The 26609-nt window shown below is 39.9% G+C and overlaps 1 protein-coding gene across 1 annotated transcript in view; it reads right to left on the bottom strand.

Moving 5' to 3' along the window:
• The window catches only part of ROBO1 (roundabout guidance receptor 1), a 385969-nt gene extending 362553 nt beyond the window's left edge, over positions 1 to 23416 (bottom strand). The window contains exon 1 of the mRNA XM_068546911.1: positions 22350 to 23416. Coding sequence (XP_068403012.1) covers positions 22350 to 22404 — 55 coding nt within the window. The 5' untranslated portion in view covers positions 22405 to 23416. The remainder of the gene's footprint in view (positions 1 to 22349) is intronic.
• Between the last annotated feature and the right edge of the window lie 3193 nt (positions 23417 to 26609).

The raw sequence follows: 26609 nt of genomic DNA, 5'->3' as shown, positions 1-26609 counted from the left end.
GTTCTGCCAGATGGACTTTTTGAGGAGTCTCCTCACGTCGACATAAGGCAGTGGTTCTCAACTTGAGGTAATTTTTTCCCCTCCGAGGTTTGGCAGTGTCTGGAGACATTTCTGCCTCTCGCAGCTAGGGGGATGCTATTGACATCTAGTGATACAGGCCAAGCAGGATGCTAAACATCCTACAAGGTATAGGACAGTCTCCAAAAGAAAGCATCATCTGGCTCAAAATGTTATTAGTGCTAAGTTTAAGAAACCCTTAATGGGCTTCCCTGGTGGCGCAGTGGTTGAGAATCTGCCTGCCAATGCAGGGGATGCGGGTTCGAGCCCTGGTCTGGGAAGATCCCACATGCTGCGGAGCAACTGGGCCCGTGAGCCGCAATTACTGAGCCTGCGCATCTGGAGCCTGTGCTCCGCAACGAGAGGCCACGATAGTAAGAGGCCTGCGCACCGCGATGAAGAGTGGCCCCCACTTGCCATGACTAGAGAAAGCCCTCACACAGAAACGAAGACCCAACACAGCCATAAATAAATAAATAAATAAATTTAAAAAAAAGAAACTATCAATCATTTTAAAAAAAAACAAAAAACAAAAAACCAAGGGTAGTGAGTCCCGGCTGGTAAAGAAGCACAGGGAAACCAAGGAAAACAAACCCTGCTTCTATTTAAAAAAAAAAAAAAAAAAAAGAAACCCTTAAGCTTCCCTAACTCCAATTTTGCCAAAAGAAGTAAGAGCCACCCTACAGTTTTGGTCTGGGGAGGTAGGGAATAATTTTAAATTAGTTCCTCAATACCATTGTGAATTTTTAAAAAAAAAAAATATTGTTTAACTGACTGCAAGCATGTAAGTTCTATAAGGGACCATAAAAAAACCCTTTTGTTGTTGTTTTGATTTTGGTTTACACCTAGTACAGTGCCTGGTCCCTTGTAAGCCTTCAATAAAGAATAAATGAATCTAGTAGCAGTGATTTGTCATTTTATGCTTCACACTGGCCATGTGTCTAAATGTTGGCTGAATAAGTGAAGCATTCAGGTTGAACCAAAAAATACGGTTGAGTTCTAGGCATATATAGATCAAGAAAAAAATTCTCTTTGCCCTCAAATTATTCAAAATCTAACACTGGAAACAAATAATACAACGCAATGTTATTCACACATTCTTACTGTAAAGGCATACAAAGACTACTATAGTAGCATAGAGAAGGGCCAATTCACCTAGACTTGAAAAATTGGAAGATGGGGTGGAAGGGATGGGAGTTCAAAATGTCCTTCTAGACTTGATGCCTGGCCTACCTCGGAGGTGCTGAGTACTAATTAGGCAGAGGGGTAGGAGGAAGAAACAGCATTTTCAAAGATAAGACTTGAGAAGTTGGAAAGGGCAAGTAGTTTAGCATTGTTGGGGTAAGTAGATAGCTTTTTGCAAATAAGAGGAGAAACATATTAAGGCCCTACTATGTGAACATAAACGAAATTTCTATCTTAGTATCCATTGGGCCAGACCTCTCTGTTTCCTTCCCACTAAGAGATTCTGTGAGCCTATAATTTCTTCATTCAATGACCACATTATGGGCCTGCCCTTAAACATCGGTCTTCATAATCTGTTTCTGACACACTTGTTTCCAGAAAGTCTTTCTGAATCTATATAGCATGATCATGGATTAACACTGTAACTTCAAAATTAGAAAAACTTGTAATTCCAGGAGTTCCCCGGTGGCCTAGTGGTTAGGAATCCGGGCTTTCACTGCCATGGCCTGGAGTTCAATCCCTGGTCAGAGAACTGAGATCCCACAAGCCGCAAGGAGCAGCCAAAAAAAAAAAAAAAAAAAGGAAAGAAAAACTTGTAATTCCAAAGAGCAAAACTAATCTAAGATCATACATCGGCATTCATGCAACCTGGGGTCCTCTGGACTAGGGCTTTGTCTGAATCACTGTTATATTTCCAGCGTTTATCCCAGATAATGTTACATAATGATTACTCAGCAAATATCTGTGGCTTCAAATTGTAACTTGAATCTACTCCAGACTCCACGTTTTTCCTAAATCAATAGTGCATATTGAAATTGCAATGTACTTATCAAAGGATAAACTTGTTCAAAATTGAGATTCAGAAATGACCATTTCCTATAATTTTCCCTTTAATAATACATACCTCTAATCTTATGTACAGGTTCCCATTACTGTAATCTATATAGTAATAATAAAAATAAAACAGGCAGGAAGAACTCATTTATTTTAGATCCCTCTCTCTGTCTCTCTCTTCACCCTCTAGCCTCTCAGGAGAAACTTCTCTTACCACACATACTAAGGTTTCTCCCAAAGCTGTATCTCTAAATTAAAGAATCCCTTAAAAGCCGGATGCAATTTTTTTTTAGCATTTCAGTCATTGTAAAATGCTCACGTGGACAACTCACTGACATCATACACTCAACCTACCAAGGTACAAGTTACAGTGTTTCCTCTCTACAAACTGTTCCTCCCTTATTACTGAAAAATCCTTGCTGCCCAGGGAGTCATCTAAGGGTCATCTGAAATCCCTCTATCTTGCATGTGTTCTATCAATTCTATCTATTCCTTCTACTATATCTTTCCCCTTTGCTTCATTTCCATCAACGCTGTATTTACGCATCATCTCTCCCCTTTATTATTTTAATAGCCTTCTAAGTCTTCTCATGGCCTGTAGTATCCTGCCCATTCAATCCACTGTCCGTACCACTGGTTGGGAGATCTCTCTATCCCACCCAAGACAACAGGTTCTTCCCTACCTAAAAACCTTTCCTTTGCCACTTAATGACATTCACTCTACTTAGCCTAAAATAAAAGAAGCTTCATATTTTGACCACAGGTTTATCCTTACAGGCACTTGATCTGTAATTAATCCCAAACTATTTCTGGTTTCTCCAGCATGCAACACAATTTATCTTTTCTTTGCCTACATATATGTGTTTCTGCTGCTTAGTCTGAGGGGCAAACAAGCAGAAGGAAAGATGTTCTTCAATATTTACTTCAATTATTCTTGAAATACTTCCTGACCTAGTAGGAAGTATTCCTTTCTTGCACTTCTATTACCATCCGTGTATTTTTTTCCCTCATATTTTAATTTTTCATGTATCTTCCTCAATTATCAGACAATGTGAACTTTGTGTGCAGAACCCATAACTAAATCCATCTTCGGATTACCAGTGCCTAGAAGTCTCTCACCTATAGCAGGTGCCCAGTAAAAATTATTTTGAATGGCAAATATCCTAAAGAATAAGAGAAAATTGCACTGTATCTTCTATGCCCATCTATTTATGAATGAGTTTCAGTAAGATATAAAACTATTTTAAAACTTCCTTTTTTTAATAACTTGAGGTTCTTGAATTCTCTAGATGTCTCTCTACAACCTCAAATATAGAGCTCATCACTCTAGGTTCCTAAAAGAAACAAACATTTAAATCTCTCTTCTTAGCACTATTCAAGGCAAACCCAAACACTGTGAGTTCTTTACTATTACATTTATGGGAAAAAAATTATTAACATAAAGGACAGTTAAAATATCAGATAACATAGCCTTATTTATCTTTCATTTGTGGGAGGATTTATTATTTTTTCATTAGATACACTTTATTTTTTTAGAATGCTAAAATGGTCAGTTCAGTCTTGGTCCATTAGAGAAATATCTTCTGACTACCCGCTATGTGCTAAGTGTGTAGCAACTATTGAGGGTCCTTAATTCTGTAATACAGTCATGGGTCATCCCTCACAGAGATGTGAGACTACTGTAAAAAGCAGAATTTAAATAATCATGGAAACTAATTAATACTGAAGCTGACAATGCTTTGAATAAGAGTGTACAGTGCCTTTAAGAGGGTCTGTGAGTCAGGAAAGCTTCCTGAGAAAGTGACTGTGAGCACATGTCAAGCAAGGAGCAGTGACAAGCATACTGGGAATACTGGGCCGGGATGAAATACAACAATATAAAGGGGGGGTGTGCCACACAGCAACCAACAGCAACATGACAAAATAGACAGATGGCTCCTTTGGCCATGAAACCTCCCTACGGCTCTCCCTACCCTCTTCAAAGTTCTTCTGATGTTAGCACTATTAATCAGTACTTAATTAGCATTAAATAGCACTACTCTAATATTCTGCTGCTGTCCCAGAAAACATACCATATGAAGAGATACAAAGAAATATTTATAAGATTTATGTGTGTTAAGGTTGGGAGGTAACAGATCTATACATAAGTTTGATCTATTGTGAGACTGAGATGATGTCTTTATTGAATAACCTAAGTACTGTAATTTACAACTTGTCTCATCAATAGACACAATTTTTTCTCATCTTATTAAACACACACACGCACACACACACACACACACACACACACTAGGTCTCAGAAACTTAGTACTGGTTGGAACTCCCAATTCATTTCTACATCACCTTTCTGGACTTTGAACTTCTACTACTTATTAAATATTTCTTATGAGGAAAATAATGCCTTCTCCCATTTAATCTCAAAACTCTTCAAGGTAGGTATTACTGCTATCAGATGAGGACACTAAAGCTTAGAAAAAAGTAATAGAACCAAGTTCACATAGTTCGCTAATATATTAACTCTACTTTCTTATTTTTTGTATTCTTTTTTTTTTTAATTTATTTATTTTTATTTTTGGCTGTGTTGGGTCTTCGTTTCTGTGCGAGGGCTTTCTTTAGTTGCTGCTAGCGGGGGCCACTCTTCATCGCGGTGCGCGGGCCTCTCACCGTCGCGGCCTCTCTTGTTGCGGAGCACAGGCTCCAGACGCGCAGGCTCAGTAATTGTGGCTCACGGGCCCAGCTGCTCCGCGGCATGTGGGATCTTCCCAGACCAGGGCTCGAACCCGTGTCCCCTGCATCGGTAGGCAGATTCTCAACCACTGAGCCACCAGGGAAGCCCCCTATTTTTTGTATTCCTGATGCTCTGGCATCTGGGGCCTTGCTGACTGGGAGAGACGACTCTCCTAGGGCTAGTCAGTTTCCAGAGATGGCAAACACTTGCAGAAGAACAGACTCTTCAAATACAAACCAACCAATCAGACGCCACACGCTGATCCACCTCTTCCATTGGCTCTCATACTCCAGAAGGCAATACTCCTCTGCCCTAATCACCCCCGGGCAACGTCCCTAGTTAGGGACCTTCCCTGTAGCTGACAACCTGCTGAAGTTACTGAAACTATTCAGTCCTAAATCTGGTCAGCTTTCATACCCTGCCTTACTCCTTCTTTCCTGTGAAAACCACAGTAAAGCCTTTTGCCCAAGCTCTCCCCTCCTTCCTTCTGCCTCAACCAACCCTCCCCAGGTAGGGAAGCATGGCACCCTCTGCCTCCCGCTTCTTGGAATCTGTAAGTAACAACTTCATGACAGTCATTTCTGTGTCTGCATGTCTTGCCATACCTGATTAAAACAAATCCTGGGGACTTTTTAAAACAGCTAGTGATAGCACCAAGATGAGAGCACAGCCAGCCAGACACACAGAATGTGATGTCATTACTTATTAAATGAATGAATTACTCTAGAGGCTGAAATCTTACCCACCTAATTATTCTAAAAATGACACGATTTCCCAAATTTATGTCAATGACTCATCCAAAAATCAGGTCCTTGTATACAGTATTAATGCTTCTAATTTGGTGGGGGTTTTTTTGACTTTTTTTTTTTTCTTAACATTTTTATTGGAGTATAATTGCTTTACAATGGTGTGTTAGTTTCTGCTTTATAACAAAGTGAATCAGTTATACATATACATATATCCCCATATCTCTTCCCTCTTGCGTCTCCTTCCCTCCCACCCTCCCTATCCCACCCTTCTAGCTGGTCACAAAGCACCGAGCTGATCTCCCTGTGCTATGCGACTGCTTCCCACTAGCTTTCTATTTTACATTTGGTAGTGTATATATGTCCATGCCACTCTCTCACTTCGTCCCAGCTTACCCTTCCCCCTCCCCGTGTCCTCAAGTCCATTCTCTAGTAGGTCTGTGTCTTTATTCCCGTCTTGCCCCTAGGTTCTTCATGACCATTTTTTTTTTTTTTAGATTCCACATATACGTGTTAGCATACAGTATTTGTTTTCCTCTTTCTGACTTACTTCACTCTGTATGACAGACTCTAGGTCCACCCACCTCACTACAAATAACACAATTTCGTTTCTTTTTACGGCTGAGTAATATTCCATTGTATATATGGGCCACATCTTCTTTATCCATTCATCTATCGATGGACACTTAGGTTGCTTTTGCACAGCAAAGGAAACCATAAACAAGACGAAAAGACAACCCTCAGAATGGGAGAAAATATTTGCAAATGAAGCAACTGACAAAGGATTAATCTCCAAAATTTACAAGCAGCTCATGCAGCTCAATATCAAAAAAACAAACAACCCAATCCAAAAATGGGCAGAAGACCTAAATAGACATTTCTCCAAAGAAGATACACAGATTGACAACAAACACATGAAAGGATGCTCAACATCATTAATCATCAGAGAAATGCAAGTCAAAACTGGAATGAGGTATCACCTCATGCTGGTCAGAACAGCCATTATCAAAACATATACAAACAATAAATGCTGGAGAGGGTGTGGAGAAAAGGGAACTCTCTTGCACTGTTGGTGAGAAGTTAAACTGATACAGCCACTATGGAGAACAGTATGGAGGTTCCTTAAAAAACTAAAAATAGAACTACCATACGACCCAGCAATCCCACTACTGGGCATATACCCTGAGAAAACCATAATTCAAAAAGAGTCATGTACCACAATGGTCATTGCAGCTCTATTTACAATAGCCAGGACATGGAAGCAATCTGATTTGATTTTTGTTTCTTGAAGGAAGGACTTAAGTAGTAAAGAAGGGAGCTGGATTCAAAGAACATTTTTAACATGTGAGGTTTGTTACTGGTACTCCTCTACCCACGCCACCCCCCCATCCCACCCCCCCACCGCCAACTTCAAATTTCACTCTCTCAGTTTGGTCCCCCATATTACTCAGGAGCCAAAATGGCCTCACCCCTCTCCATCCCTGACACTCCCCAGTATCTGTCACCATCCCACACTCCAAAGGAAAACTTCCATTCCCCAAGTGCTAAATAGCTGAACTCCAAGTAAAAGAGGACCTTTAATCTGATTAAAATAATTCACAGTAAATTGCAAATCTCTTAATCCTCTTAGAGGCAGTAACATTATTTTTTTAATTTGGGAGGGGAAAGCAACCTGATATAGCCTCTAATTGTTGGCATTTTCGTACAGCATAAACAATAATATATTTTGCTTTATTCGGATAGAAATGGCTATCACACTGGCATGGCAATCTGCCCAGAAATCTGTCTCCAACCTGTCAAATTAACCCTGAATTTTCTCTTAACAACATTCACCCTTCTTCTGCTTTGTTTGTTTGTTGTTGTTGTTTTTAAATCTCTGGGGAGAGGTCTTAAGGTTTGGAGTGATATCTCAGTAGGGATAATTTTTATGTTTAGGGTATGTAAGTCAGGGTCTATACGAAGCAACTATCATGAACTAGTTTCTTTAAAAAAAAAAATCGTGATAAAGATGACCAATCAACAAAGCAATAATAAAAACAACACAATTCACACTTAAATAGACATGAGAACATGTCAAACACTGTTTTAAACACTTCATGTATATTAACTTATTTAACCTTCACAGCAACCCCATTATTTCCATTTTACTGGTAAGGAAACAGAAAAGTGAGATAAGCTATTAAGGTGACACGGCTGGTGTGCAGTGAAGCCACATTTCAAACCATTGTATTTTAACTCTGAAGCCCATTCCCTTACAATCACTACACTCTACTGAAAGACACACTGATTAGGAAAAACTCAGGGATAAATAATCCAGCTCCCTGTGTTGTTCCTAGGTTAAAAACTACAGAATTTAAATTCTGAAAGTGGCCTAAATGTCACTGTTTCAATTCCTGCATTTTACAGGTGAAGAAACTAACTCACTCATGGCATGGTGAAAAGCTACCTAGTGGCAGATTCAAACCCAGAAAGAACCAAGTCTGAATCCAAGTCGTGTTTTTTCCCTCACTCTACTATAGTTAGTCCATAGAAAAATCATAGCAAAACCTAGAAACTCCAAGCAAAGGTAGATATTCGAAATCCTAGCCAATGCATTTTGTAGGATCTGGTGAATACAAACTCTTGAGCGCTCCCATTTATAAATTACTTAACAAATTTGGCAACTCTGGTTTTTCTTCTTTCTGATTACTCACATCTCTGTTTCTAAAAAATGAAATTTACCCAAGAATCAGAGGGATTATTAATTCCTTTTATAACTCCTGTCAAAGCAAAGAAATTCATGTACTGAATCACTTATTAATTCACTGAATGTGTTCATCATAATAGTTAAGTAGATATAGACCCTCATAGTTTGAAAGGAGACCTAGATAAGTAAATGTAATAGAGAATGATCATGGGCAAGGTCACAGTTTTGTAGAGGGTGCTATGGAAACACATAAGAAGTACATCAAATCTACACCGGGTGGGTGGAAGGGGCGTCTAAGGGTTTTTGGAGGAGGAGACACCTGAATTTATTCATTAGGCCAAAGAGCAGTTGGGGTGGGGAAAAGGGGAGGAAAACGGAGAGAATGGAATGGGTCTAGACAGAGCAGTCCCAGATGGAGGAACAGAATTAGAAAAGCCTGAGGGATAAGAGGCTGAAGCTGGTTCATATGCAGGGAACCCTAATTAGGCAGGTGTGTAATATAATCAAATCAATAATAACAATACCTCCAGGGCTTCCTTGGTGGTGCAGTGGTTAAGAATCCGCCTGCCAATGCAGGGGACATGGGTTCGAGCCCTGGTCCGGGAAGATCCCACATGCCGCGGAGCAACTAAGCCCGTGTGCCACAACTACTGAGCCTGCGCTCTAGAGCTCGCTAGCCACAACTACTGAACCCGCGTGCCACAACTACTAAGCCCGCGCGCTTAGAGCCCGTGCTCTGCAACAAGAGAAGCCGCCACAATGAGAAGCCCTTGCAGCGCAATGAAGAGTAGCCCTCGCTTGTCGCAACTAGAGAAAGCCCCCGCGCAGCAATACAGACCAATGCAGCCAAAACTAAATAAAATAAATAAAATAAACAAATTTAAAAAAAAATACCTCCAAAGACAGGGTATTTTCTCTTAAGAAAATAAACCAAACATAACGTTTCTGTGGTTCACAAAAAATGGAATAGTCTTTATATGGAAAGAAATAGGAAGAAGTAGTAGACAAAATCAACAAGACTTAGGTAAATTACCTGATAGGTTTTCATTACATTCCTTTAAAAGCTTCAGTTCTCAACTATAGAAATAATTTCCAAATAAACGTGAAAGTCATGGCTGCCCTTTTAAGTGATGAAGAATACATTACTGTTAGCAAGCTATTTTGTCAGAGCACCAAATAATGCTCATCTTCAAACATGCCTCCTGTGGACAGTGAAATGCTGGTGATGGTTTCCAGCTTCAAATGAATCAGTGCTCACTGCTCAGGGCACAATACTGCTTCTGACCTCTTCCCCTGCCTGTGCCTTGACCTTCTCCCACTCCAGCGTTATTCCCTGCCTTGTGCTGTGAGCATCTCATATTATTCGTGAGCTGTGGCTCTAGAATTTAGCATGAGGAGGGCTGCCCCTGATAGATGTCTAACATGAGTAATGCTCTTAATGATCCCCAATGGGACTCTGCCATATTCTTCCAGCAGGATGAGTCGTTGGAAGACAAAAAGAAATTCTATGCACTTTACAGTGAAACATAATGAAGACAAGAAATTTTTACATAGAGGAATATTTTACTTAGATTTAGTAGGAAATGACCAGTTTGGGTTTTTTTTAAAGAGTTAACAAAGGTGTCTTCATATATATTTAGCTTTGCAGTATATCTGGAACACCTGAGCAAATTATCCCATTTCTACATTGCCTAAAGAAATCCTCCAAATGTTGTTTTAGAAACATTTATGAATTATACACAAGGTTTCTTCACAGAAATGTTGGATATGCTCTTGAAAATTGTGCATAAATCAATATTTTGTAAATTAAATAACATTTTGCACCAACAAATTATTTCAGAGATGCTTTATTTTCATTCCTCGTTAATATTCAATTGGCAATGATTACTGACCCTTTAGATTAAGCTTCTCTCCTGATAATATTTCTGTCAAACAGCTAATGATCTATAAAACAAATAATAAAACAAATATGGGAAACTAGGTTTTAGAAATGATCCTGCAATAAATACTTGCAGAAGGTAAAAGCTTCTTTGCAGTTCAGCCACAGCCCCAATTTTATTCTTATTTCTTCAGATTTCCTTAATGTACTTTCTCAACCTGTAATTCATATGCAACACGGTGGTGTGTCTCTTAATAGCAATCAGTAAACCTTTAGACAGTCTCTGTTGATAATTTCTCTTCTTATTCAAGAATATATTTATTTATTCAGTTCATCAGGGAATCTCCTCATCAAAGGGCTCGTGGTTTTGTTTTCTGTGTTTGTTAGCTTTAGGACAAAAGAATAAACATAAACAGTCAAACTGATCACTTTTCCTGGCTTAACAATTTGTAAAATGTAAATAACTCCCAATAAAGGAAGATGCTTTGGGTTAAATAAATAAGCCATTATGTAACCACTTAGCTAGTAACAATACAGTAAGGATGGCCAAACACCAGAAAAGGAAAAGCTTCTAAAACGCTGAAGATAACAGAGTGAGGGGGTATCAATGTATTCAGAGTAGGAATAAACAGCCACAGATAGGTCGGTTCTATATGGGACGGATAATGTAATATTGCAGCTACAAAATGATGATCTGTGGGCCACATTTGGTGTGAAGACTTGCTATTGTTGTTGTTACTTTTATTATTAATTTAGACTTAATTGTTCCCATTATAGGTTGGGAGATTTTACTTTACAATACAGATTTATGCCTTTTCTTGAAAACTCTGAAAGTCTATCTACATTTAAGTCCATTCATCCCCATGGCAACATCCAGCCAACGATCCCTTAGACCTGATACAGGGCCTTCCTTACACAGGCCCTGTATTGGCATTTCAGTTTTCAACCCGTTGTAAAATATTATCAGAGAAGAAAAACAGAATCTCACAAATTTCATTTTGTTTATCTTCCCTGCCAAGAATCGTGACTTTAGAACAGGAAGGGCAGTTCGAAGATGGTTCAGTAGTAAATGAAGGTGGGAAGATAAGTAGCTTATTAATATATTTTAAATCTCCTGATCCAGAAAAGCATTACATCCCAGGATGCTGACAGAACTTTTAGATGAAATGAGATATTTATTTGAACACTAGGAAAAAGTTAAAAGCTATCTAAATTTTTACTAAAAAAGATAACAGGATCCTCAAAATCCATGTTACAATTTAGGACACTGACAAACTATATATTAAAAATAATAACAACAAAAGAACATAACCAAGTGAAATGACTCTTTATCAAATAAGGAAAATCGGAAGAAAACAGAGATCTTGTGTGCAGAGAACAGAAAATTTTAAAAGAGCATAGCTGTCTTCAAATATTGAAACAGTTTCATGTAGAAACTAAACTGAATTTACCATGGGTAGTTCGGAGGGTAAAAGAGAGTCCAGTAGGACAGGAAATAGAGTTAAGTTTTAGCTTAAGTAATGAGGAAAATGTATACAAAACTTATAAATGGAATCTTCTATGCTATGAGGAGATAACTCCTGTCACAGAAAGTAATGAGGGTAGAATAAAGAATAGGTGTTCAGGTTACTGCAGAGAGGGTAGAAGCACAGAAATAAAGTTGTTCTAAGATACTGTCCAAATGATTCTCTGATAGGTTAAGAACAATAAAACATTTATCATTATATCTAAGTTTATTTGTCTATACACTGCTATCCATACCCTCAGAGAATATGCCAAAAAGTAAATGTCTTAATTTCTAAGAATTATGATAGCAAATTTATATTTATTTTTTATCACCTCTTCTCCATTTGGTGGAAGCTCTTTATGATCTAAACCTAGGCTCACAGGGTAGTCACGCATACCTCTGTTAAATTACCTATTGGGCAATCAACCATTTAGCATAAATTCCTTAAGTGCAAGAAATGAGCTTTTTTTTTTTTTTTAATACTCTGTTGCCTGGTAAGATTGATCAAGTGAATGAACGAATGTTATGATTAAATAATGTCCTCTAAACTATAACAGTGTCATAAGTGAAATTCTATAACAACTAACTATTGTAAAATCTACCTCTTCAAACAGATTATATCTGTTTTTCAGATCACCACTCCTGGATGCACTTTTCTAACACTTCACCTTGCTCAACAAGATATTCTATTCTTTCTTTCAACACTCTTTGGCAACCTACTTATTCCAGGGAGAGTTTGCTGACTAAGTAAATCCCCTTAATCTATCAGTTCTCAAATGCAATTCTCACTTCTACCATCATATCAAAACATCTTTCATTCACAGAGCGCCAACAATTCACTCATGTGCTTCAACACACATTTTCCTATCTGTAAGTACACAACCTGGATGTTGTATTAAAAGGTCCTACACATTATCAGTAGGTCTAAAACATTCTTTAAAGTGTCGAACAGCAACAAAAGTAGACAGTTGGTTAATAATAATTTTTCATTATTATCAAGATTGATAATCTTGATTTATCTAATCAAGATAATCAAGATTGACAGTCATTTACTGAGGAATAAAGAATGTTATTAAGCTCCATTCATAATAAAAAACAAGTAGCATTATGGAATACAAATGAATGGCAGGCTGCAAAGCAATAAATGCACAGAAATACATTTATTATGCAGTTATTTTAAGACAGAGTAAAAACCTTAAAGCTATGATCAGGTCTCATATGAGGGAGGGTTTTAGATATGATACCTAGTTTCGATTATTGGTAAAGAGTAAGGAACCGGGAAAATTTTCAATTTTCATTTAAGCCTATATAAAGTCATAAACCTATGGACACAGAGAAGAGAAACGTACCATCCCATCTACACATTTGGAAATAACTTTGGAAGACTATTGAGTTCAACTGAGAAAACCACCCCTACGAAATTACAGAACAATCTTTAGTCAGACATATCTATTTAAAAGAATGGGACTTCCCCGGTGGCGCAGTGGTTAAGAATCCGCCTGCCAATGCAGGGGACACGGGTTCGATCCTGGTCCGGGAAGATCCCACATGCCACGGAGCAACTAAGCCCGTGCGTCACAACGACTGAGTCTGTGCTCTAGAGCCTGTGAGCCACAACTACTGAGCCCGCGTGCCACAACCACTGACGCCTGCTCACCTAGAGCCCGTGCTCCGCAACAAAAGAAGCCACAGCAGTGAGAAGCCTGTGCACCGCAACCAAGAGTAGCCCCAGCTCACTGCAACTAGAGAAAGCCCGCGCAGCAACGAAGACCCAACGCAGCCATAAATAAATACATAAATAAATAAACAAACAAACAAACAAATAAATAAATAAATAAATAAAAAGAGTAAGAACAAAAGAGTAACATTTTAAAAACCAACTATATTACTTCTGAGAGAGGGTTGATTACAGTACTGTTTTTAATAGTTACTACAGACTCTGGCAGTTTTCAGGGATCTTGTTCCCCAATGCTACATTCTTTGTTTTCTAGAAAACTTGCCATCTGAGAAGGATACACCTTTAAAGGAATAGTAGTGACAGATTCTAACCAAGCTGTTGCCTAATATACTTTTATTATCCATACCATCGTATCACTAAGTTCACTGTCAATTTCAAACTCAAAAAAACAAAAATTCAGCACCAGTTTCTTAGAGAAATTAGATGCCAGTAATTGTATTTTCTCTATGAAGACATTTCTATTCACTTACCCAAATGAGCTCTCATAAAACTTACTTGGTTCTTACTCTCTCAGATTTACTCCACAAACTGAACAGCACTGAATTCCACTAGATCATATTACGGGCTGAACTGAGATTTCTGTGTTCTATGGTGTATAATATCAGGGTGCACTCTTTTTTTTTTTTGCGGGTTATCAAGCAAAAGAGGGGAACAGACAATCAGATATACCAGAAAAATCTATCATCTAAAAGGCAACTAAAACAGCTGGGCAGCACAAGTTAGTTCCCTAACAAAGAAGCATCTTAGCCTTGTTATCTACGCATTTTATACTGTTTCATCTACAATGATTTTCCTACAAGGGAACAGTGTAGTGGGTATAATGGTGACGAGCCAAATTCTGCGATCAGACAGGCTGGTTTCAAATCCTGATTCTACCACACTAGCTGACTGACCACAGTCAAGGAACGTAAATTTTCTGAGCCTCATTTTCCATATTGATAAACAGGGATAACAGCAATGCATTCATTCTTAATGTGGTATTAAATAAGATAAGGTGTATGAGCACTGTGCCAGCACATAACTTTATACATTTTAGACTTTATAACAATTATTATTAGAGATATTATATTATTGATTCCTAGTCCTTTAGGTTCAATGCACACAACTGGATTTTAATTACTTGTTTTTTTCATCATCAGGCTATATATATACATATATACACATATATATCTTACAATATATTTAATAATCATGTGTGGTTATTAAAGCATTATGTTCAATGTGTCAAATGCAAAATGGTGAAAGGGTAATTTTGAATACGGGGTCCTAGGAAAGGAAGAGCTCCTGGATTGGAATGACCCTTAACAGGAAAAAAGACCAAATAATGCAATGAATTTTGTCTCCTCTCTGACCATACTGAATCCAAATAAAAGCTGCCCTTATGATGCATCTACCGAATCCTAATTATTAACTGATGAATAGCAACAATCTTGTCAGTTAAATGCTCCTCCTCTCCATGCAGTATCCAAGTAAAGCTTCTGCCCATCTCCTATTTTCCTTCTACGTGTTTAGGCTTTGGGAATTAATGAACTACTAAGTTCATTAATTGAAGCAAATTCCAGTTCCAAACTTACTGCCAGATTGGTAAGGAAATTTTCACTTCTCTTCAAATATAAGGGAGAAAAACAGATGAGTCTATCTCCCACGGCCTGTACAAGCCAGTTTACTTTATTCAGACAGCTTGCTAATTGAATGGTCTGGAGACACTGAAATTACTTCCTAAACCAGGCAACTAAAGTAGTTTAAAGTTACCCAGAGGTGTGTAGTTAACACTTACAAATGTGTTTTAACTCACTTTGATATATGAACAAGCACCATTAGTGAAGTTTCCAAGTAATAAAAGACTGCCTTTTAAATCAAGCCTGAGTAAACAAAATCAGCTTTAGATCAGTGAAACTGCAAAGTATATCTCCTTTATATAGGAAAGGAATTGCAGGCAGATACTTTTAGCCAAACTAAAAGTTAGTACATTGCTAGTGGAAGAAAACAACCACATGCTAAAACAGAAAATATAACAGAGTATGCATGTTACTGAAGTTTGGAGGTTAAATTTTGAGATGGTACCTCATTAGCACCGTCTGATGCGAAATGATCTTGGAACAGACAAATGTGGCCTGATTCACTTATTCTTTCGCTCCATTTTCCTTTCAAACTCTACCTGGGATTGCTAATGACATAAAAGGGCCTCCGTCACATGAGTGGAGAGAAACTAAAATCTGGCTTCTGTTTCCTCTTCTGCTAACATCCAGGAATGAGTTTACCGAGTTGATATTTTTTTCCATGATGGTGCATAAATTATGACCATACATCACATGCTACAAGGAACTTGACTGTCATATAAGCACACCTCTTGTTATGTTCATTGAAATTTTAAGTTATATCAAGAAATAACATATACCTGAAATGATTTTTAAAGTATTAAATGGTCACATGTAACGATTTTATTACTCCTAAGATAACTTTCCTCACATTAAAAGAAGACTCTACAGGGCTTTGCTGGTGGCACAGTGGTTAAGAATCTGCCTGCCAAGCAGGGGACACAGATTCAAGCACTGGTCCGGGAAGATCCCACATGCCGCGGAGCAACTAAGCCCGTGCGCCACAACTACTGAGCCTGCGCTCTAGAGCCCGCGAGCCACAACTACTGAGCCCACGTGCCACAACTACTGAAGCCCGCGCACCTAGAGCCGGCGCTCCGCAACAAGAGAAGCCACCGCAATGAGAAGCCCGCGCACCGCAACGAAGAGTAGCCCCTGCTCGCCGCAACTAGAGAAAGCTCGCACGCAGCAACGACGACCCAACGCAGACAAAAATAATAAATTAAAAAAAAAAAAGAAGAACCTACAGGGTGTCAGGGATACAGATTCGGTCTCCGACACTGTCAAGCAGAACCTCTTGCAAATAACTTTGGGAGAAAGTTCCAAAGGCTCCATGCTCCTTCCATGGCTGACTGTGGATAAGCTGTCCCTGGTTCTCAGGGCATGTACACATAAGCTGACATGCATAGATGACCCATACTTTGAACTTGATACTTTCTGAAATCCAATCAAGAGCATTTTGAGAAAGTGTGACCATGAGCTACTACTTGCCAGAAGTGCTTTAAAAATGTGTTTTCTAGTAAGGAAGACTAACATGATCGAAAAAACAGATCCCTGAGATACACTGTATTATTAGGAATTGAAGCCTACTACTTCCTATATGCTACATATAAATCACTTACTTGACACAAAAAGAATATATTCCCACTTAAGGCAGAACCACACCACTCTGTACACATTTGCTTGTATCCACTGGTGGTGCTTTTAATGCTTCATTTAAGTGTCAAACTAGGTGACAGGCATTAAGCCTGTAGACTATTCAGCATCAAACTCACGATCCAAGAACCTTTTCTACCATTGTTTACCTTCTATACACTCTCCTCCCAATCAGAAAATAAATTAATTAAATAAAATAAACAGATATTCTTTTCCGGCTTTAAGCCACGGACAGCTCTGAACACGGCAGAGGTACTTCTCTCACTGAATGAAGTCAGAAAGATATGCACAGTCATGCTGTTCAAAATATTGTTTTATGTGTGGAACAACATTGTCATAAGACATTTGGAAGCCAAGGAAAATCACAGAAGTAAGGGAATTTGTAGCAGTCTGTTTTGGCTTACGGGAAATGAGACTGAGCTCTCCCATGAAGCAAGCAACATGACACCTACCAGCATTAGAAATAGCCTTTCGGGTGGCTAAAGAGCAAAAGAGAGGGAAGCAAAAGAGAGGGAAGTGGAGATCAAAGCTATCTCCCTGTACACTACAGATAATCTTTTTTCTTCCTCTTCCTCAACAGAATGATTGAAGGAAAGGGCTGAAGGTAGAGGGACGAGGGGAAAAGGAAACCACGCTAATCCAGAACCGTAAGGAAAGGAGGTGGCCTTTGATCTCCACAGGATGGCAACTTTATTGGCTATGCATAAGCAGTTTCCAACCAGCTGATCAACCAGGTATTAACACTCAACACCCTTCCACGATCAGTAACCATGAAGTGAGTCATCTGTGAACAGCAGTCAAGCAGAAGGCTCATCTACTACTAAATGACCACCAGCCCATGCCCACCCCAGAGGGGAAGATGCAACCCCAGGGGAAATGATTGTTTCTCCACAGTCTCTTCCCTGATAAGCACCGATTAATTGCCTTGGGACTCAGAGCAAAATCTTTCCTCAAGCATGCATGAATGAGGACGGCACTCATTTTTCAAAATACAACTTGGAATCCGTGCATTTCTACATCACCAGCAGTCATTGTTTTGACTTCTGTTCGGTGTCTTTTTTTAAGCATGCCAGGAAATACAGACATGATAAAGCCTGGACGTTGAGTTGGTTGAATGTAAAGAACCGATCATCTTGCTTGGTGATCTAAAAATGTAAAGATCATTTACTTAATGGCGGGATAAAAAAATGCCTCCCTTCCAAATTCTCAAGAGTTCAAACCACAATCTTGTTTGGGTGAATTGGGGGGACAGGTTTTAAAATTAAAAAAAAAAAAATGATTGAACCATAATCTTTCTTATTTTAAATCCTTCATTTCTCTCTTTCAACTAGGAAAGTGCACAGTGGTTAAGGGTTTTGGAATCAGCATGGCTCAAAGCCCTGCTCATCCACATCTCCTAACCTCTCTATGATGTAGTTTCCACAGCGATAAAATACAGATAAAGTAAAATTTTCGTAACAATAGCACCTATGTCATAGGGCTCTTATAAGCATTAAATAAGATAACGGTGAACGTTCAACAAATGATAGTCATATCTTCATAGCAACAGCAGTAGTCACCATCATAAAGTTTCTTATGGTACCCCAGAATTTGAACTTGATCTTATTTTTTTTTATTATTTCCTTCTCTCACTTGCTGGTCTCCTCTAAGCAAAAACATTATGATACAGAAGGTAACTACTTAGCTTTCCACTCCTCTGTATAAACTGAGGAAGTCAACATTCTAAAGTCTTCTTAAATATAGCTTTAAAAAAAACTATCTTATGAATTCATTAAAGATTCAAACTACTCCTTTGTTTTCAAACTACTCCATGTCTCAAACTACTCCTTTGCTTTAAAATATGTCTAGTTCTTTAGAGAGTTGTTAAACATAGAGCATACACACTGACATCAATTTTTCAAGAGCCCACTTTTCAGATTTGCTCTTTGTGCTATGTGTGGTCAGAGGGTGCACTAAGATTGGCTCTGTCTACTGCCACTCTCCCTCCTCCTATAGTTTAAAACCAGCTTAATTATGGATCTGTTTCTTCTACTGTACTTCTCTAGACTTCTGCTGCTGGTTCCACTTTTTTTTTTTTCCTTTCTTATTACCGAATTTCTTAATTTACTCTACAGATTACCTTAGGACTAATTTTTAATTGAGTAACAATTTTGATTTCCTTATGTTTTTCTATAAGAAATCAAGCATGCAAGGCAGTTATACTTTTGTTTTTAGAATTAAACATTTTTCTAAAGGCCAGAACTTAACATGAGCATTACCTTAACATCTCTTATTAACACAGAAGGTGATACATACTCAACTATTTATGATCTTCATTGACAAGCTGTTATTCTAAGTTTCCTCCCAATCTTATTCCTCTTGCCCGGTATTTTAAATTACAGATACCTACTCAACATAAAATAAATAAATAAACAAACAACTGTGATTATAGGTTTGAAATTTAGCATTTTGTATCACTTTATTCACACAGAAGTATTTCATTTGTCATAGGGAAGACTAAGGGAAAATTTCAGGTAAACTTACTGTTCTGAGACATTTTAACTGTAAATATCTTATGTATTAGAGGGCCCATTATCAAGAAATAGGATGCTTTAAAAGATGTCACAGTATTCAGATAAGTGTATTTAAAAGCCAATAAGTTTATAAAGAAATTAATAAGAAATTATTGGAATTACCAAAGAATCTTTCCAGTTAGAGAGACCACAGACCCAGCTAAGTGGCTCACAAAGTGAAACTTATCTAAAAAATTTCCCTCCCCCCAAGAGAAAAAGACCCCTCCCTCCCAAAAAAAAGGAGGAAAGAAAGACAGCACTAGTGAATTTCTACTTCATTTGAAGTTCAGATCTCATCCTAAGTTTGAACTGAAATTCAATCACTTTTTCACTTAAAAGCAGGTTTGATCAAATGGAGTTGAGGAGAGGAAGTCCATAAAGAAAGAATGTTTAGAATCAGTTCCTGAGAGATCACACAGATTTTTTTTTCCAGGGCTATCCCATCTGCTCCCCTCACCAAAAGTCTAGCTCTCCACAGAAAAGAACTCAGGTATACAAACACTAAAGAAGTTCACCGTAAAAAAGTATTTCTAAAGAAATACCTATTTTTTCCAAAATCTTAGTTTCCTAGAACAAAAAGTTATATATTGTAGCATTAGGCTAATAAATAAAAGACTACAAAAAACAAGCACATAATATTTTGATGTTAAGTATGACATCAACACATCAACGTGAAGTTTATAAGCTGTTTGAAGAAAACTATAGGACTTTGTTAAGTTGGCAGCCAGGTTTAAAAAAAAAAAAAAGGAAAAGAAAAAAGAACTGACAACCAATAGATGCTTTTACAGGTTAAATCTTGTTGAAGGTACCTTACCCCCTCAGTACACTTTGATTTATTTAAACTCACCACGTTTCTCTTAAATACACTCCATTAACAAGTGATAGACTGTGATCTTAGGCTTGAGGCAAGATATGAAACACAATCTTTCAAGAACTTCATTCATTCCCTGTCCAGGTGTCTTGAGCACGCCCAACTCTACTTACTTATCTGAGTTTTGTGAAGTTTTATTCAAGTCAATAGTGTGGCTTTAGAATAGCACACGGTCGTGAACCCTCCCCAGCAGCCCAGTAATCTGGCCTCCCCAAGTTCAGATTCACAGCTGGAGTGAAAGTCAGCAGAAGACTGATAAACAGCTTCAGGTTAAATATGAGAGAGCATCTCACAAGGACAACTCTGACCCCACCAACAAAGTAGATACCCACACCTATGGGAAGAATTTAGGTTTATTAAAATCACCAGTAGCTTCGGTGGAAAATTAAATTAGAAAAACAAAGCCAGAAATCATTTCAGCTCTAAGGTTATAAATGCCATCTATCTATTTAAAGTACAAACCTCAGATACTAAGTACTAATCAAATTATTAAATCTAAAGGGCAGTACACGCTCCGACATATTTCTCCAAGTGAAGACAGAATTTGCACGCTGACACGACTAGCTTTCAGTGACATCCTATTAGTGTGACCCTATCTTTAATCTACTGCCATGATAAAATGTCCCAACATATACAAACTCAGCTCAAACAGTGACTAATGACCATTAATCCCCCTATCTTCAGTAATCTGCTCCTCCAGTCATTTATCACACTGACACTTCACTTTACACACGTGAATAAACTTTAACCGAGAAGGTGAATCAACAAAGATCTCAAAGGTATCTGAAGCTGTAAATTAAACTAGGGGGAGACTCGGCGAAGAGAGACAAATAGAGAGATCAGATCTGAATGTTTCTGATTTGCATCCTTGGCTGGTATGGGGGTGGGAAACCATTCAATCCCTCAGATCTGCAAACTAAGAAAAAAACTACAAGAGAGAGGGGAAACTGGAAGAAGAGGTGGCCGGCCCCAAAGAGTCTGTTTAATCTAGTCATCCTTCCACTGTGACAGAAATGAAAACTTCAGTTTTCTGTTTTCTTCAAAGGAATAACAATTTAATGAATTTCTCATTTAGTTCCGTTGCAAAGGTTCCTTTTAGTCAGAAAGCATATCTCGTGGGCTGAAATTATTTTAGGGGTTTATTTGCTATCATTTAGCTGATGTGTGTTTTTCTTTTACATATTTCCTTAAGTAAAATCCTTGGTCAAAATATAAATCATAGCCATGGACCACAAAAAGCTCAAACCAACCTTTCAAAACTGTTTCATAATCATGGAAATTGAGTGACTCCAACCTACAGGCTCTGATGCAACTTGAAGCTCAGCACAGGACTATAAAAAATTCCCTGAGGTACACTGTGTGTGTGTGTGTGTGTGTGTGTGTGTGTGTGTGTGTGTGTGTGTGTGTTAAGGCCTGAAATCGGATCCTTGATTGAAACCAGAATCTACCAAAAGGAAAGAAAGAAAAGTTGAGCCGTGGCTCTGTTCCCTCATAGTAAAAGTTTCTTCGGGAGGGTAAGAAAACTATTTGTAAGTGCAGATGCAGTGTACACTCTTAGGTCAGACGTATCCCACTGCAGTATCCTTCCAACAGCTCATGTGAAGAGTTTTGGTACTATTTAATGAATCCCCCAAATCCTAAATTCAGCCTTCTGTTTTCCCTTGCCAATGAAAACTCCCAGACAACTAAGTGTTCCCTTTCAGATACTTGCAACCTCTTGTTTTCCTTCTAAACTCACCCAGGCAGAGGGGATAGTTTATATCCTACTGTAAGAAGGAGTTATTTCCCGAAGTTTCTTCAGAATCGAATTTAATTACAGACTTTGGTTATATAAAACAACTATTAATAATCCCTTTGCTCGAAAGAGGAGGGGTGAATTGGGGGACCAGGTTCAGGAATCCTGGCGGGTTTCTGGGCTACAGCTCCCCGGGCGCACATCTCCCCTCCCGCGGGAAGCAGCCGAGGGCTGAAACTCACTTTGGCTCATCCTCATGGCCCAAGCTCACCGCCAACCGCTGACTCTCCCACCCTTGCGCTCCGACGTGCGTTTGCCCAGAATGATCTGGGCGTGCCTCGAACTTGGCAAAAGGCCTAGGTCTGCGAAGAGGCTTGGAAGGTCTTGGGAGATGAGGGAATGGGGACCACACAAAGTAGGGACTAAGAACCTTTTCGTCTAAAACTCCTGCCAGGGGTCGGGCCCCTCCGGCCTTAGAAGGGAGAGGTCGCCAAAATGCAGCTCGGGGTTGATTTTGAAAAGTGGAGAGGGGGCGTGCAAGGGGAATGGAGGGTGAAGGAAGAAGACGCGGGGTTACCTGAACAGAGACATATTAATCCAAAGAGGTAAAAGTGAGCAGGCTCCGCGATCATTGTCCTCGGGTGGGTCCTGCATACAGTCTCATGCCAAGCGGAGAGAGTAGAAATGGGGTCTCCAAATTTATGAAGCCACACACTACACACAAAGGCTTAATATAAGCAACGTGGGTCAATCCGCCAGGAGTTTTCAGGGCAATTACTTGTCCACCTCTCCGGACGCTTGTCAATATCTCAGAGCCCTCTGCAGGCTAAGAATTCCAAGGTTTGCCTTCTCTGGCGCCAGGGTTTCCGAGGAGGCTTGGCCACTTCCAAGGACCATCCAAAGCGAACAACAAAGAGCCGAAGCCGAAGAGCAGTTGTGCGGTTTCCTGCCTCCACAATCTTGCCGAGCCTCCCGGCGTGCTCCCGCGGCGAGGGCCGGCGCGGCGGCGGCAAAGTTGGGGTGTGAGAACGGATTAGGGAGGGCCGAAAAGTGCTTCTCCGTCTATAGGCGAGCCCAGTCAACAGCTGGCCACCCGCGCCGGCGGCAAAGGCAGCCACGGCAGTGGCAGCAGCTCGGGAGGACGGGCACAGGGTGCCGGGGGTGTGCCTGGGTGACTCCGCGCGCTGGGGGCGAGCAAGGGGGCGGTGCGGCGACAGCGGTTCCCTGGGCGGGCCCTTGTTCCCATCACTTGGGGGATGCGGAGGGTACGGAGGAAGGCAGCAGCTCCGCGGACACACTCAAGCCTCCCGGGCGCCCCCAGCCCAGCGCGGCGCTCACCATCCCTCCGGCCCCTCGCCCGCGGGGGCGTGCGCGCAAGGCACCCCGAACTCTCCGCGGCTGGGACGCTGGAGCCTAAACTTTCAGACGGTGGCTGCCCGCAGCCCTGGCTCGTGGTAGCTGCAGAGAGGCACCCGACCTCCCCGGCGTGGCGGAGAGGGGCCAGGAGGATGCTGCCGCGGGTGGGAGCGACGGCCGCCGCGGCTCACCCGAGCTCCGCCGGGATCAGCGGCGTCTGAAGTTTCTACTCTCACGCTGCCTCTTCTCTGGCTCGATTGCTTTTGGGTTTCCCCCACCGTCCCCGCGGCTCCCGGTTTCCTCCCTCTAATTCCCGGCCCGAGAATACTTAAAGGGGCCGCGCGGTCCTTTCCACGCTTCACTCTACACTCTCCAGACGCCGGTCTGGCAAGTTCTGCTCGTTAATATTTCCATCCACAAGCCAGGGTGCCCGACTACGCCCTCAGGTGAGAATCAAACTGCTCAGGATCACAAAGCCGAGCGAATTGGAACTTGCCTTGTTTCTCTCGACACCCCTGGCTCCCCTGCACCTTTCTCCAAATGGAACCTCCCAGCCAAAGACTTCAAAAAGCCTCCTGGTCCAGCTTAACCTCTTCCCTACCGCTTACAGGAGTTGAAATAAACTCTCAAATAACTCTGTCTTCACCCTTCCCTATTCCCATTTAAAAAAAAAAAAAAAAAAATCAAATGTGGGCAACAAGCCTATAGGACAGGAGGTACAGAAATAACTACGTAGAATTTATTGCGTAGTTATACGTAATACGAAAATCAGTTTCTTTTAAATTGTAGTTGTTGAGTCTCCCGTAGAAAGGCTACCCAACTCGAGAGGCGCAGGAGTGGGCCATGGGGACTTTTTTTTTTTTTTTGGTAAGCAAATGCCTCTCCTTCAACTTCATTGACTCTCAGTATCAGAATGCTAACAATGGGGAAGTAACTAAGGAAGAGGGACAAATGTAAAAAACATCCTTGCTACCCGGGAGTTTGCGGTTGTAAGAGAAGTCATTCAGCATTTCAAAACCAAAAGGCGTGGGCTTTAACATCTCATACACCTCGCCCTGAAACCCCAACCTACCAGTTACTAGCTCTGTTACCAGGCCAAATCTCCGTTTTCCCTTCTGAATCAGAGACTCTTGAGATAGTCACAAATCATACCCAAAGCAAAGCAAACCTAGCACATCTGATGGGCATTCTTGCATTCATCCATGCATTTATTCACTCATTCATTTTTCTTTCTTTCTATTCACTCATTCATTTTTCTTTCTTTCTACAAAAACCACCTGAGACATGGTGAGTGCCCAGTAAATGGTAGATATTGATATTTAGGACTATTATACTTTTCAACAAATTATTATGCACCAAGTTAAATACAATAACTTCAAAATGTTTATTTGTTATCTGTCAGGATATACCAGAACCTGCTTTCAGTGGTTGACTCTGGAGAGAGGAATGCATGATGGATGGAGAGGTGGGAATGGACTTACTCTTGTCTAAATACTGTTGTACATTTTTTTTTAAGTGAGCACATGCATTACCTAACAAAGGATACAGTTTTAAAAGCAAATAATATATTCATTTTGGATGCTGATGGTACAACCAGTGACCTTGGAGCAGCATTTTGTAGAAAGAAACTCTGGTTAACAGAACCTATCTTTGAAAGTGAAAGATAGTTTAATCCTGAAAAAGCTGATTGAAAATTCAGTAAACAGGCTGGAGATAAGAACTCAAAGACTCCAACCAAAACCTTTCCAGCAATAAAAAACAAGAATGTGCATTAAATGCTGAAAAACATACATCGATTTGGTCTTTGTGAAGGATATTTAGTGAGAAACATAGAATTTGCCTTTTTTCCCTTGGGATAAAATGTGCTTTTAAGATAAGCTTACTTAGTAATAGAAAATAAATAACCTAAAGCATGGGACTTGAAAGAAAGAGAGAGAGGGAGAAAAATCCCTCAAATCCTCATATCATCTGAGTGCGTTTTAAATAAAGATTTGAACTTCCACTTAGTAAAGGATGTATGCTTTTACATATAAAGTATCAATAGAATATGTGTAAGAATCCCTATCGTATATTGTTTTTCCAAAGTGAGTCTCCCGGTCTCCAGAAATTTGCTAAGATTTCTCAAATTCTCCTTTACCATCTCATTGTCATTGAATGGAAACCATATTAATACTCCCTTTGATCCTTTTATTTCTCAACTTGAGCTACCGACATCCTCCCACCCACCAGCAACTCCTCTCTCCTACTCCTCGAAGCTATCCTACCTAGGAGAGTCAGCAGGAAGAACTCTCCAAGAACTAACTTCTGGCAGCCCCTCCCCGGCCCCTGCCGCCCCAGCATGAGGGTCATAATCACCAGCTCATATATGTTGATCCTTTCTTCTTCTCCTGCCTCATCCAAACTGTACTTTTCTGTCAATTATATCAGTAAAGGTAGTACCTGAAGACAAAAATTTGTATTCAGAAGGTATTTGGCATCTGTGACAAGTCAAACTCAGTGTACCTGAGAACTTTCATAACTTCGTCCTTTCACTCACTCACTTACTCATGCAAACAAACTTAGTGAACATCATCTATGTGCAGGAAACAATAAAGGGCTCTATAGAGGCCAGATGCAAATAGAAACCTATTTCTCAGGCCCTCAGAGCTCTTACATAGGGCGCTACACAGGCTCCAGAGTGGAAACTATCAGAAGAATTAAAAACAGTGTCATTGGGATTAAATGACAGCTCAATGTATTCCTGAAGGTGGATGAATCATAGCGACTTGTCACCTTTCCATTTTTACTCCTGAACATTAAGTTACTAGGAGAATGCATGAAATAATCAATGTGTCTGTATGAGTATGTGTGCAAGTGTGTGTGTATACACATGGACATGGTGCCCACATATGTCAGGTCTTCAGGCAGCTCTGACACATACAATAGAACTCTGACTCATTCCAGACTTATTGGTTGGGAGACAAAGATCAAGGTATGGAGAAAGTGTCATAATTTGCACTCAGAATCTCTATTCTGATCACCGTGATCTGAATGAGTGGTAGAGTCTCAAGTTCCTTTTAGAGAATTTTGATCATTTGAAGCTTATGAAATTCAGGCTCCCTAAAATGAGAATTTTGAGGAAACCTGAAAGTAATACATTCTAGTAGTCCTGTAAATAGGAGCTTTTTTGACATTCAACATTCTAGAGCAGTAATGATATCTTGAGTAGGTCTAATCTGATTTTTATTTTTCACAGGGGTAGTTACAGGAACTCAGGAAATAACAAAACTCCCAGGATCTCTCTAGGGATTCCAGATATCACTTACCCAGATCAGGAGGAGCACAGTTGAGTTCTTAAGAAAAATACAAACCAGAACATTTCTCTCTTTTCCCCGCTACCAAGAAGCCTAGAATCAAACCAAGCCTGAGACGCAAGCTGAAATTCCAGGAGGTCTGGTGAGAAGCACCATGATATATACAGTACACACAAAGGCTGGGCTGC

The sequence above is a fragment of the Eschrichtius robustus genome, chromosome 6 (assembly GCF_028021215.1).
Source record: "Eschrichtius robustus isolate mEscRob2 chromosome 6, mEscRob2.pri, whole genome shotgun sequence".
NCBI classification, from domain to species: domain Eukaryota; kingdom Metazoa; phylum Chordata; class Mammalia; order Artiodactyla; family Eschrichtiidae; genus Eschrichtius; species Eschrichtius robustus.
Note: the sequence above shows the minus strand (reverse complement) of the source record. Positions and strands in the feature narration are given on the sequence as shown.